Here is a 13,551-nt window from a genome sequence, read left to right on the forward strand (position 1 = left end):
ATTCTCTGCTATGCCTTTATAGGTAGCCAAGGTTTCAAAGGTATAGTTGGACCACAGGGAGATCCTGGTGTCAAAGGAGATAAAGGTGAAGCTGGTCTCCCGGGAAAACCTGGAACGATGGACAACATGGACATGGTTAGTCTCAAAGGCCAAAAGGGAGATCAAGGAGAAAAAGGTAACTTCAGTCTCTAACTGTGGATAAGTGTAATTAATACTCATATACTGTTAAGCAGCAATGATTTGAGTTCAGATGTATATTAGTTTTAGACAACAGTTTTAAAAATAAGATTAAAGAATGTCACACAGCAAGTGCAGATACCTTTCCAGTATCTTTCAACTCCATGGAAACAAAGATTAATCACAAAATGGAAGGGTTTTGGTTGGATGGAAGAGGTTAACTTTGCCCTTATAAAATCCATTGTACCTCTTCTATCAGAAAACTTTCTCAAAACAAAAGAAATTGTAAAAGTAGAAACTAGAGCTGCCAGAAGAGAAAAGCTGTCTTTCATGCAAAACATGTAGTGGAAACACTGTTGTGGCCATGAAGACCAACTGGTACTATGAGAAAAAGTGAGCAGCCTATTTTAGCACACATGTTTCTTTGTGACCTGAAGAAATTTCAGGAAGTACACATGTGTGACAGTTTAAAAATATCTGGAAATATGCAGGAGAAAGGCAATCAGCTTTCCATTTAGAAGCTTAATGGTAGTAGATATTATTTTTAGACAATGCATTCTTCTGGAATTTTTATTTTTACGGCTACATAAAAGTTAGTATTTTAAGATCCTTTTCTCTCCTGGTTTTCTTTTCAAAGAAAAAATACTGAATATTTTATATATTTTTATTATTTAGCCTTCTTTATTATGTTTTTAATTAAAAAATCCCATAAGGTTTTTTAAATAAATGATAACTGGTTTAGTTAAAATAGAAGCATAAGGCTTAGAAGGGAGCTACCAAGATCACATAGTCTTCCATTTCCCTCAACCAAGTCCTTCAACCTTTCATTATGTATCATGTTTTCTGAAATAATTATTGTTCTTGTTACACTTTCTGACATCTCCCGAATTTGGGTGCATCCTTGTTAGAGTGCATTTGCTGAAAGAAGGGAAGCACTTCAACTCAGGCACTGGTAGAATGAAATTTCCCTTTCAGTTTTAATCCTTAGTCCTTCACTTCTGGACTGCTGCCTCTGCAATCATTTTTCATTTTGTATGCATGCTTTTGACTTCTCCTTACCACATATGTGGTGTATTACACTTTTTGAATTGTATGATGTTGATTTTCAACCTTTACTCCCAACTCTTCAAAAACCTTCTGCAGTCCTGTCCTCTTTTCAAGCCTTTCCAATTTCCTCTCATCTGGTATATTTCATCTATGTATTCGCTGCTGGGCCCAGGACAGAGCACTTGAGACTCCTTTCCAGTTTGGCAGTGCATCACCAATAACTATGCAATTTTATATTTGAACTGTTTCCTAGTCTAGGTACCTTTTTTCTCCACATCCTGACTACTTGTCAGAGTGAGACCTGGGCTCCTGTGTCCCAATTGGGTCTCAGAGAAGCCCAGGCGTGTGGATAGGCAACGCCTCCCAGTTTGGACAGCCAGGGACTGCAAGGGAGGGCAGGAGCAAGTGTGGAGTGCATCTGCCTTTAAGCTGAGATGCAGCTTCTGGGGTCTTTTTTGTGTTTGATGAGGCTCCCAGTCCATAATGATTTTATCTAGATTATGTTTTTCTCATTTGTTTCTGATCTTGATATATATGGTGGTATGAAAAGCCTTAAAACAAATCTACATAGGTTGTTTTTCATTACTTTCTTATCTACTTTTGACCTGTAGGTTGACTGATTGATAATTAGTTATATTTTTTTTCCAGAAATTAGGCAGACTGGTTACACGCATATAAAGAAGCCTTTGCTGAGAAATTCAAATGGTTAATTTCTTTGGTTTCTAACCTCTCCATCTCTCCAGCACTAATAATGCATGCTTGCAAACTTGTATGCTTTACCTTTTCCTGAACCCATAGAGTCTACAGATTGGCCTGGCTCACACAGCCTGGAAGGGTAGGTTCCAAACAGATCCCAGCCTGCAAATTCCCACTGTTACTCTGCTCATCTTGTCCTCTTCATCACAAAGATACTTAGTACCAAGAGAGAAAAGTAACCTAGTTATACTTCATAACTTTGCTTGTCTATTAGCTGCCTTCATCTGTCTAGGCATAAACATCACAGTAAAGTTTTAAAAAGTTTCTAAAATACAAACTGTGCAGAAAAGGCACAGTATTTTTATGAAAAATTGTCAGCGATGTTGAATGCGAAAATTTGGTTTCGGGCATCTTGGGATGTTTTTAATATAATCCACTTACTTAGAAACATTCAGTGAGCTGTCTTCAGTAACCTATTGTCCTGCATCTGTGTGCAACGCTGACAGAAAGGATTATGACCAAAAAACTTGGACATTAAAGCTGGAGAAGAAGCACACTACAGAGTAAGAGGTAGAGCCTTCTGGAATTATGAAGGTGCTTTAATATTAAGTAGAACTGAGGAAACATCAAATTTCTAGCTGTGAACTGCTTGTTCACATGTACCTTTTTAGACAGCATAACAGTCAAATCAATTATTTTTGTTAACACCTGATATTTTCTGGCATTTCTGAAGTAAATCATTAATCTAACTCAAACACATGGTCATTTGCAATTTCTTTTAAAGATATAACTTGCCTTGTAATTTGCACAGACACCTGTAACATTGTAATAGTTTGCAGCCTCTCTTCAGCATGGTTTAGTGTCCGGGGAGTTGTGTTTTACTCAAGTGTGACTCTACTGCACAATGTATGAAGCTTGAATTCAGCCATTTCCTTATTCAGCAGGGAGAAGCAACAGTGACCAAAAATTAACTAGACGGATTATTATATGGCATTACAGTAAATTTTAATCAAACTGATCTCACTGTGTTTTTCTTGGTGTCCAGGGGACCATGGAGCAACAGGAGAAAAAGGGTTACGTGGGGAATATGGAGAACCAGGAATTCCGGGGAAGGATGGTGAACCTGGTACTCCAGGACATCCAGGTATATCTGAAACTAGCAACAGAGAGGTTAGACTGTTCGTTAGGTATTTGAAACCACATTGACTAATGGGCTCTTAATTTCTCTGCTGTCTGTAGGACCAAAAGGTGATCAGGGTCCCCCAGGGTACCCAGGGGATCCAGGAATTCCAGGACAAAAAGGATCGGTTGGTGAAATGGGTTTGCCAGGTACTGATTGTTGGGAACTTCTTATTATTGTTTTCATCAAGTTAATACAGAACATTATGAGAGACCTGTATGGAATATTTGTTGGTGTAGATGTACTAAACAGTTACACTACTTGCAGCATCTGAACTTGAGAGTTTTGAGATGTTGCTTTCTCAATTCTTTTGTGATACACAAATAATAGAATAATTTCCTAAGTTTCTCCACGCAAATCATTTACCTGGATGTGTAGGATTTGTGTATTTGTTGCAGGCAGGCAGTTTTTCAAGTGATATCTGTTTGTCTGTCTGTCTCTGTCTCTGCTAGTGTGTGAACTGCATTCAGCTTCTTGTACCTTTTCCCCGTTCTAAAATGTTTGGTGATTTTCTGTGTACTGTATGTTAGTTACAAACTGTAGTGGTCTAGAAAGAGTGGTTTTGTGGAGGGCATTGATAAAGAATAGACTGGAGAAGAACCTATATCTCAACACACGAACTTTGTCGTCATTCAGATGGTCTTGTGTCTAGCATATTTAGGAAATCAAAGGTGAAAGACTGAAATGGTAAAGGGGGATAGAAAAATTTGCTACAGCATTTGTCACTGTGGTCCTATTTGAATGCATTAAAGTCAACACAAACTTTTGTTCAAATCATATTTTTAGCAAGAGCTCTGTTTATTCTGAATCCAATATTACAACCTTCTCTTATGAGGAAAGCTTATCTTCCCATAAAAAGTTCCATTTAGAGAGTGAATCTCAAAACTTAATTTACTAGCTATTTTAGTGAGTTACATTGATTTTCTAGCTCTGAATAGCTAAGGCAACACTGAAAAGTCATTATCAACACTGCTAGGGTACCACTAGTTCTGACACATCCATTTTACCTTTTCTCTTACTAGGAACACCTGGAGAAAAGGGTCTGCCGGGAGTACCAGGTTCACCAGGCACACCAGGGTTCCCTGGGCAAAAAGGTGAAAAAGGAGACAAAGGAGCACCAGGTTTTCCTGGAATTGGCTTTCCAGGGTCTCCTGGTGAGAAGGTATTTACACCCCAAAGGATTTAATTGTCTGTCTCTACCAAGTACCTCATTTGAAAAGATGCTGTTGGCCTTTAAGATACTTTATTAGATATTCTGTTACACTCATTTAAATACCTGATAAGAAACTTGAATAATGTGCATATGCACAGGTTTAGATGCATTCTGTGTGATGGGACCATTATCTGTGGGGTTCTTATTTCAGAGTAGCCTAATTTACAGTGCTAGAAATGTGGGGGAGGGGAAGAACTTGTAAAAATATGAAGTAAATAAAGTTGAAAGGCCTTACAAATTGGCACATAATCACACTGAAACTGTGTTTCAGTTCTGTACCTTTACAGAGATACTGGAAAGCTGAAAAAACGTATAAAATGCTCAGATATTACTGAAGAGAGAACTATTTTAATACTGTCTGTAAAGTTAATTTAATCTGTAATAGTATTCTAATAGGATTCTCATTTGTGTCACACTCCTTTTCCTAGCTATACAATGACAGTAATAATGAATTTATAAGTAAAAATTGTAAAAATAAATCTTACTAATCTGGTAGCAAAGTTGCTGAAGACTTAGAAAAATATTTTTTTGATGATGATTAAGTGTAATAAGTAAGTTAAGAGGCTAATTTGGAAAAAACTTTGTAAAAATTGTCATAAAAATGCATAGAAAACTCCTCGTTTTCATATGTAGGTATTAAGCAATTGCCAGAAAAGTCAATAATTCTGACACTGGAATTTAATGCCAAATTGAGTCCTAAATGACTTTGTTTCTAAATGGAAAAAGAAATAAAGTCTTTATAAGTCTGATGGATAAGAGGGGTGACATTTACCATTGCAAACAGAAAAAGCCGTTTCAGAATTAATGTGTGGATTTTATAATGTGTGCTGCTTCTTCTAGGGAGAACCAGGAAGAACGGGTAGTCCAGGTTTATCTGGAGACAAGGGTGAAAAGGGTAGTGCAGGAATTCCTGGAATGCCGGGTGCCCCAGGTCCCAAAGGATCCCCTGGCATGGCAGGATTTCCAGGCAAGTTTTTATGCTTTAATAAAACAGAAATTGCAATGAAAAACTCATGTGAAACTTTTACCAGATATCCTGCATGTAAACCCATTTCTTATTCCTTTCTTTAGGGAGCCCTGGTCGCCATGGAGAAAAGGGTGAAAAAGGACTTCCTGGCTTAAGTGGCATTCCAGGTTTAAAAGGAGAACCAGGTAGAAAAGAAATATAAACTACCAAATGCTACTTAAAGTATAGTTCACCTCCAGACAGTGGCATTCTACATTTGCTTTGGCTCAGATATTTCCTGATATATTTGTTAATTTCATAAGCAAAATGACTCAGGTAAATCTGGGTCAGTGTAGTGTGGTGCTAATACTTCTTTTGCACTCTTTGTGGAAGAGATTTTACCACCTTCCACAAGACCGATTGTTGTTATGGCCATTAGTTCTGTTGTTTCTGAGTTCATTTAAAAACAGTGAAGTTGATCCATGGGCCCAAACCTGATTCACAACTTTAACATCATTACTTAGATATTAAAGAGGAAATAAAGTAGGGAGGAGAATAAGTCCATTGCTGTTATGAGCATAACAGCATTTTTTAACTTGGAGCCTTGTGTTCCTAGTTTGCTGGTTGCAGGACACATCATCTCATTGGACAATGGGCTGTGCTATTCACAAGTCTTTCCTGAAGTTCCTGCACTCTAAACTCACTGAGATTCATGAAAATTAGCTGTCAAAATCTGTAATACTTGAGCCCTGTCTCACACTGATTTAATTCAGAAGTAGCCTTGGAGAAGTCACACTGAAGTCATCTTGCAGTATCTGGTCTCTATGGGAGCAGAAGAATAAGTTAAGCTTTTCTTTAGAGGTAAAAAACAACATTAAAAAATATCTGATGATTCATAGATGAAATGAGAATGTCAATTATTTTTCAGGTGAACCTGGTGTTCCGGGTCTTGCTGGTTCCATTGGACAGAAAGGTGAACCAGGTTATGATGGTATTCCAGGTGCAGCTGGTGCAAAGGGTGAACAAGGTACTGTGACTGTCACATTAAGTTTGTGGGGTATGAAAATGCACAGAAACAGGCTACACAACAGAAGCTGTTAGAGGTGGATTCTGGGTCTGAGGTACTTTGGATGGAACATTAGAAAATATGGTACATTGTCTTTCGAACTACTGACTATCACCCATCATTGTAAAGGTGATCATTGAGATGATCTGAGAATTGAAAGAATGTATTTCATAAAAGCTGGCAATACTTTAAAAAATTGGCATGTTTTGGCAATTATTTCAGTCTGCAACTGAGCTGTGAAATAATGGAGCAGGCCTGCCTTTTCTTAGGGTAGGGTTTTCAGTCATACAGGACCCATTGTGTTAGATACAATACCAATGCAGAACAAAGACATTCTCTGCCCTGAAGAACTTTCGCGTAAACCATTTTAGATTTTATATTTGCTTAATAGAGTTTTGGTCATTACAGGTTAAATTTAAGTACTGTCCCATCTGATTTTTTTGCTGTCTCTGTATTACAGGTCTTCCAGGTAGAGGACTTCCAGGGTTTCCCGGTGCAAAGGGAGATAAAGGTAAAACAATTCTCTAAACAAGCAGCAAACCTCCATCCCAACATACTATAAATATAATTCTGTAATTCAGATGTACTGTCTACTTCATTCTTTTACATGCTCTACCTTTTCAGAGCAGGCAGAAACTCTGAAAGGCTCAAATACTAATTTCTGTTACAGTGGCAGCATCTTGGACATGAGTTAGGTATGCCCTAAAATAGGTAATTATTCATAGTGTGGAGTTTACTGCAAGCTGTGCTGTGACAAGGTAATAAAAATAACTCCCCTATTTGTGTGCTGTGCTTTTGACTCCAAGTATCTTTGTTTTCCTACTAATTTTGCAAGAACCAAAGTCTAATAAGGCTCTGTGCATCAAGACAGCTAAACATAGTAGTTTCATGGCCAGGATATCGCAGTATTTTTTTTTAACCTGAGACTGTTGTGCAGCCCAGATGCAATTTTATTCATTGCTGGAATAGTTATTCCTAAAGCTCAGTAGAGCATGTCTAAACTATGCACAGGAACATAGTGCAGAGATGCAAAAGATAGCAGAGACCTGATAAGATCTTACTGAAAATTGTTATTACCTGGACTCAAGACTTATTAGCTTGGGTACAGGTTCATAGCTATCACAAAAGTGTGTCACTACATTCCGCTGTGAGAATGGCTGGATTGGCTTGAGTCAGTGCTTGTTCAAGGTGTCTGTAAGTATGTCCTAGACACTGGACTGCAATAGATATGGTAGTGAAGAAATGTCAAACTGCTGCTGATAAAGGAAACTGTGTACAATTACAGGTTTTTCCATTTTAAGCATCTGCAAATCAAGAAAGATACAACTACTCCATCTGTGAAATTAACATGACACTGTAATTTTAAAAAACTTATGCAACTTGAAATATCAATGCCCTACCTCACTCATTCTTTCTATATATACAGGAAACTTGTGTGGACAATCAAAAGTGATAAACCAGAACTTCTGATTATCTTTTATTTACCATCTCAGAGTAATTAGCAGTCATTAATTGCTGAGAAAGCCCTAACATTAGGGAACTTATTTTAATAAGGAAATTATCTAATCATAGCTCAGTATGGCATGTAAAATGCTAGATTATGAGAGCACTTTTCTCACCTGATGCATCTCTCTCATTTTGCCAGCACACCTCATTTAAAAATACCTGGTTTTAGACTAATAAATAGATATCCAGCTGACATCATTTGTGTTCCAAATGTATTGTAGTTCCAAAAAAACAAGTCCAAGATTTAAAGACCCTGTTCTGTTTAGGCAAAGAGCCAGGGATAGTGTTCTTTTAAATTTTATTTCTCTTATTATTGTACTTACACCAGCTAATCTATATCCTTTTTGCTCAATCATGAACTAAAATTAAACTGAATTGCAAATGTTAACTATTTGTACAAGCCTGAAAGTAAGTACCAAGTGTCTAAATCTAGATCTTAATACAGAAAATACTCCCTTTTTCTCCAGGAGCAAGTCCTTTTGTGCTTAGTCAAGCAAAACTTCTATTGCTCAGCTATGACAATAATAACTGTAATGGAGTAAGGCTTTGAGGGCTTTATATTCTTTGTGGAAGAACTGATAAGAGAGCTGCTGAATGTTCATCTATTTTTAGAGTGAATTAAAATAGCCCAGTGATCAGTTTAGCTAAGAAAAGATATGTCAGTCAAACTAGTCTTTTCCTCATAATTTATGGCATAAGGTGGAGAATAATACAGTTTTCCTAAAGTTTTGCATTTTTGTACAGATATATAAAGGCAAGGTCAATGCATTCTTAAGGAATAAAGCTTACTATGAGTGAATAATAAGGTAGAAGGTTTCAGTGATTGTTATTCTTTCTCTAATATTTTCTTGGGGGTTGCTTCAATTCTTAGGTGCGAAAGGTGATGTGGGGTTTCCAGGATCCCCAGGAAGTCCAGGGATCCCAGGCCTGAAAGGTGAACCAGGTTATGCTGGTCCACCCGGCCCTAAGGGCAGCCAAGGTCTTCCTGGACTACCAGGAAGTGCAATTGAGGGCCCTAAAGGAGACAGAGGACCCCAAGGCCAACCTGGCCTTCCAGGTAATTCTTTAGTATTAATGTACTGTTGTTAATCAAAGCTCACCTAATTGATTAATAATATAATCAGTGTTGCATATCCTTGTTTATATCCTCTTCTCACAGATCAGACTAAAGCTCTCCTTCATAGGCAGTTTGGCATTATGTCCCAGAACAAGTTGATTTTATGTCCTCAGGCAGTTGGTTTTGTCCAGGAGTCCTTCTGATGTTGAGAAGTTTGCCTCCCATTTCCATGTGTCCCTCTGGACTTTATTTACTGTTCCGAGGCAGCCATGGCTGTATGTTCCTATGTCCTGGAGTGTTAATGTGTTTAGAAATGTCCCAGCATGGCCTTACTTTGGCAGTGCCCTTGTGCTAGAGGTTAAGGAGGAGAGCAGAGCAGAGCTGCAGTATGTCTCTAGCATGTTCATACCTGAGAACGTACCATCTGTTAGTTCTGCACATACATAAAACTCTCCACTATTTTCCATAAGCCACAAGCTGATAAACGATAGATGTCCAGTCAGATGGGGAGTCATGTGGACCTCCCTGCAACAGATTCTCCTCCTTATTTTCTTGAAATGTTGTTACAATAATTACGTTGGTTCTGCCCATCTGTAGATTAAGTCAGCTCATCCTCCATCAGGTACTGCTCTGAACAATTTTGCCACTAAATGCTCTCTTCTTCTGGTTTTTAGGTTTACCAGGTCCAACAGGGCCACCAGGACCTCCAGGTGTGAAAGGGGCCAAAGGAGAGCAGGGGAGCAATGGCTGGCCTGGGACTCCTGGGGGTCCAGGAGTCAAAGGTGATCCAGGTTTCCAGGGACTGCCAGTAAGTTACTTTCAGTACACTCCAGATTTGCTGAAATCTAGTTCTTGTAATTAATGGATATATTAATCATAGATGTTTCTTGTTCAAAAAAATAGTTGTGCTCATAGTACCTTTGGACTCCCTGCTGACAATGCATAGTCAGTTAGAAAACATTTCAATTCTCTTCTTTTAAAGGCTGCCTACCAATAAGCTCCAGTGAGCTAATGAACTTATTAGAAATTTACAGATAGTGAGTGGTAACATACAACACCCAGAAAATAATTTACAGTGTATTAACAGTACGGGATGGCTGCAGCACATCCATAAATCCTGCAAATGCATTAGTAGTTAATTTTAAAGGTTGCATATTTCACGATAAATTGTCTTCTGAAAATACCTGAACTGTTTGGTTTTGTTATGAAGCCTTTCAAATAAAGTGCACTTTCAGTACTGTCAGTGATGAAATATAACTGCTGATTTAGAAATACAAACAGGCAATGCTATTAATACATTGTTGTTATATATTATTCATTTTCCCTGGTCTAAAACAGTCCCTTTTCTGTGTATTAGGGGGAATGAAGTAGAATAGGACGGTCACCCAGAGTAGTTGGACTTCTATAGGCTTTCTCTTGGAGTGTCTGTTGCCTTTTTCCACGCTGAAAAATACGCTTTATATTTAAAGTTTTCATTTCCTCTTTCCTACTGAGAAAATGATAATAAGATTTATGGAAGAAAGAATAAGAAAGTAGGTAAACATCACTCAACAAAAGGAAGGAAGACTCAGGAATATGGTTTGGATGTGAAAGGCAGGATACTGATAATGAACTTAAAAGGTCCACATTATTCATGATAATGCAGAGATATCTACTGCATTCTTTTCTGCATTCAGGAGTCACTTCACAGAGACATTAAGGATTTGCTTCAGTGTTCTGGTGCTAGATCTATGTCAGTGTCAAAAACATTATGCCTTTTTTTTTTTCCTTTGAGACCATACCATACCAGCTTTGAAGGTAGTAATTCCACTATATTTTCCCTATTTTAAGAATTTGCAGTATTTCTACAAAGAGCTACATTTCTTTACCCCAGGAAATTATAAAGCTTTTCACAGGTTGATATTCCAGTCCAAGACTGTTTGTTGATCAATAATAGGAAATGCTAAAGGATTTTGATTCCATGCCTTCAGTCAGAAGGAAATGTTTGACTATCCTTGAGCCACAATGCATAGTACTGGATTGTTAACTCAGTGTGAAATATTCCAGTGAGAGTTTCAATATTAAACTTCCTCTGGTGATACATACTAAGATGGTCTTCATCCTCCTCAGTGTGGCAGGCTCCTGTCCCGATTACAGCTCAGTCACTGTAGGTCTCCAGGTACATGGTGACCTATATCAGAAAAGAGATTTTGTTACAACATGGGTGACACAGCCTGTCCAAAAACACTATCCAAAAAAATGCAGAGGTCAGATAGTGAAATACAAATCCCATGGGTTTTTCTGTGCATTTTAATGTTGAAATGAGAAACCAAACATTTTCAACATTTTCACAAATTGAAATTGTTATGTTTTGTTTGGAACAGATCCAAAACAAAATGTTGTTTGCCAAGCTATATCTGATGGGAAAAAAAAAAAAGTTTAAAAAACCACATACTGTTACGGAAAAAGTATTTTGACAGAAAACTTGCAACAGTCTCCTCTATAAATAATTCCATTTTCTAATTATAACCTAAAAAAAAGTTATTAAAAAAACCTCTTTTAATGAGATTGAGTCTTCTGAATGAATGTTAGCCCTCCTGTTCTGTGCTACAGAAGTTCACATATTATGATACAGGAGAGGGCCATTTCTTCAAATAATCCTGCATACGGTGACTGTATGACTGAGAGTAACCAGGGAACCTTACTTCATTAATACCTCCCTTACCACTCAGGGAGTAGCATTTCTTTTGTTTAACTTCGGAAGTCTCACTGTTTGGCGTCCATTTTTGAGTTAGTCATCTCTTTTACTGCTATAGTCAGTGGAAAGTATTAGACATTTGTTCTTCTTAGCTTATTATAAACTTCTAACTTACATCAAATGAAAACTCACTCCTGTGTGTTTGTCTATTCTATTGCTCTCCAAATATGATGAGATGAATCCTTCCATTGATGTTCTTTTTCACTGAATACTCAGTTCACATCTCCAACCTCCCATCATGAAGTTACTTAGCAAAGTGATTTTGTTTTTTTCCTCCACCTGTGTTCCACATTTTATTAAATAGGGGACTGTTACTGCCATATTGATTCAGCCAGGCAAAAACCCTATACTTACAAGCTTTTTTGAGATAATCTGCTACAGACAAAAAAGAAAAGGAAATCAGCAGGCATTTAAATTACTGTTTACAGTGTTTTTTGAAATATGGCCTTGGTTTTCCTTGAAGTGAGGCTACAGTGAACTTGTTACCATTAATTTCAGGGGAGCAGTTTAATAATAGTGAAGGCAGAAGGAGGAGTTCCCATTGTGTTTGAAGTGTGTAAATTCTTGAGTATTTTAGCCGTGTTGAAAGTAAAAATCTTCAAAGGATTATAAATTGTTGAGCATATTTAATGTAATTCCGCATATGAATGTACAGGGTTTCAAGACTGCTGTGGTCCAGAATTACCCCATTTAATTATCTAACTAGCAACCACCTGCTGGGTCTGCACTGAAATCAGTATTTGCTTTGTACTTACCAATGTTTTTCATAACAATAAAATCTGTGGTTGAGGACCTTTTTATTAGCTATACTGTTAGTGAGACCTTATTCTGATCTAGTATCTTTGTAAGGCAAAAAATAGTTTAGTAAGAACAGGGTGTCACACTTCTTCCTGTAAGAGAAGCTTTTCATATCTTCAAGGTAGAGAATAAACATTCCTTAAACTTAATGGCTTTTCTCTGATATTATTTTTTTTATTTGTTTCCAAAAATACACAGCCTATTTGAGAGTCATATCATAATAGTTTAGGATAACTGTACATAACATTTTCTTTTATACAGGGTAGTCCTGGTTTACCAGGAGATATTGGACAAAAGGGTGATCTGGGACCTCCAGGTGTTCCAGGTGTTCCAGGTGAGAAGAAAATTTACCATGTTCCTAAAAAATATTTGAAGATGTGTCTGTCATATCCTTCCTGTCTCAAAAAAGATGCTCAAAGAATGCTGACTCTATGTTAAAAATTATTGAAACAAGATTTTGAAAGCTGCATCAAAAAGTGTACAAGAGCATCGAGATTTTTCTCAAGTTTAAGACATTACCAGTCAAGAATCTTAAATATTTTCTTGAGAATTGGTGGGGCAAATATTGTAGCTATATTTGAGGAAACATAGGCACGGTATCTCACTGCCTGTATTGCTGCTACTGTCACTGTCATATGCATGAAGACACCATGTGTATAAAGAATGCAGTTATTAATAGAAAAAAATAATTATAATTTAGAGAAAGATATTAATTAAAGATACAATTGTTTTCAGTCATCATTTCGTTGGTCACTTAGTGCTGTTGTTTGTATCTGGTTCTTGCAAACAGTTTAAAAGTACTTCTGCAAATAAAGTCATAGCTTTTGCATGGTCATGGGGTTGTATGTTATTATTCTGCACATATCCTTACAAATCAAGAAATTATTGAATTTTCATGTGAATATTTCCATTGACTTCAGGTCCAAAAGGATCTCCTGGCTTCCCAGGCGTTAAGGGTGAGCGAGGTGACCAAGGTTTTCCTGGATCTAAAGGTATAATATAAAGACTTGCTTTTCTTCCCAGATGTTGTTAGAATTGTTATTTGTGACTGGTCAATGGATGTCTCCCCTCCTCTTTTATTCAGTGTAAAAAGGTAGAATATCACAGAATCACAGAATCGCTTGGTTG

The 13,551-nt window shown here is 37.3% G+C and overlaps 1 protein-coding gene across 1 annotated transcript in view; it reads left to right on the plus strand.

Moving 5' to 3' along the window:
• LOC104541012 (collagen alpha-1(IV) chain-like) overlaps positions 1 to 13,415 on the plus strand; it is a gene marked incomplete at both ends in the record, with an annotated part of 29,975 nt that extends 16,560 nt beyond the window's left edge. Inside the window, 12 exon segments of the mRNA XM_010184960.1 lie at positions 23 to 175; positions 2,966 to 3,064; positions 3,160 to 3,249; positions 4,123 to 4,262; positions 5,154 to 5,284; positions 5,389 to 5,465; positions 6,188 to 6,286; positions 6,786 to 6,836; positions 8,703 to 8,888; positions 9,563 to 9,696; positions 12,685 to 12,757; positions 13,344 to 13,415. Of these exon segments, the coding sequence (XP_010183262.1) occupies positions 23 to 175; positions 2,966 to 3,064; positions 3,160 to 3,249; positions 4,123 to 4,262; positions 5,154 to 5,284; positions 5,389 to 5,465; positions 6,188 to 6,286; positions 6,786 to 6,836; positions 8,703 to 8,888; positions 9,563 to 9,696; positions 12,685 to 12,757; positions 13,344 to 13,415 (1,305 nt within the window).
• Positions 13,416 to 13,551: the final 136 nt, after the last annotated feature.

Source organism: Mesitornis unicolor, unplaced genomic scaffold (assembly GCF_000695765.1).
Source record: "Mesitornis unicolor isolate BGI_N332 unplaced genomic scaffold, ASM69576v1 scaffold55135, whole genome shotgun sequence".
Lineage (NCBI taxonomy): Eukaryota > Metazoa > Chordata > Aves > Mesitornithiformes > Mesitornithidae > Mesitornis > Mesitornis unicolor.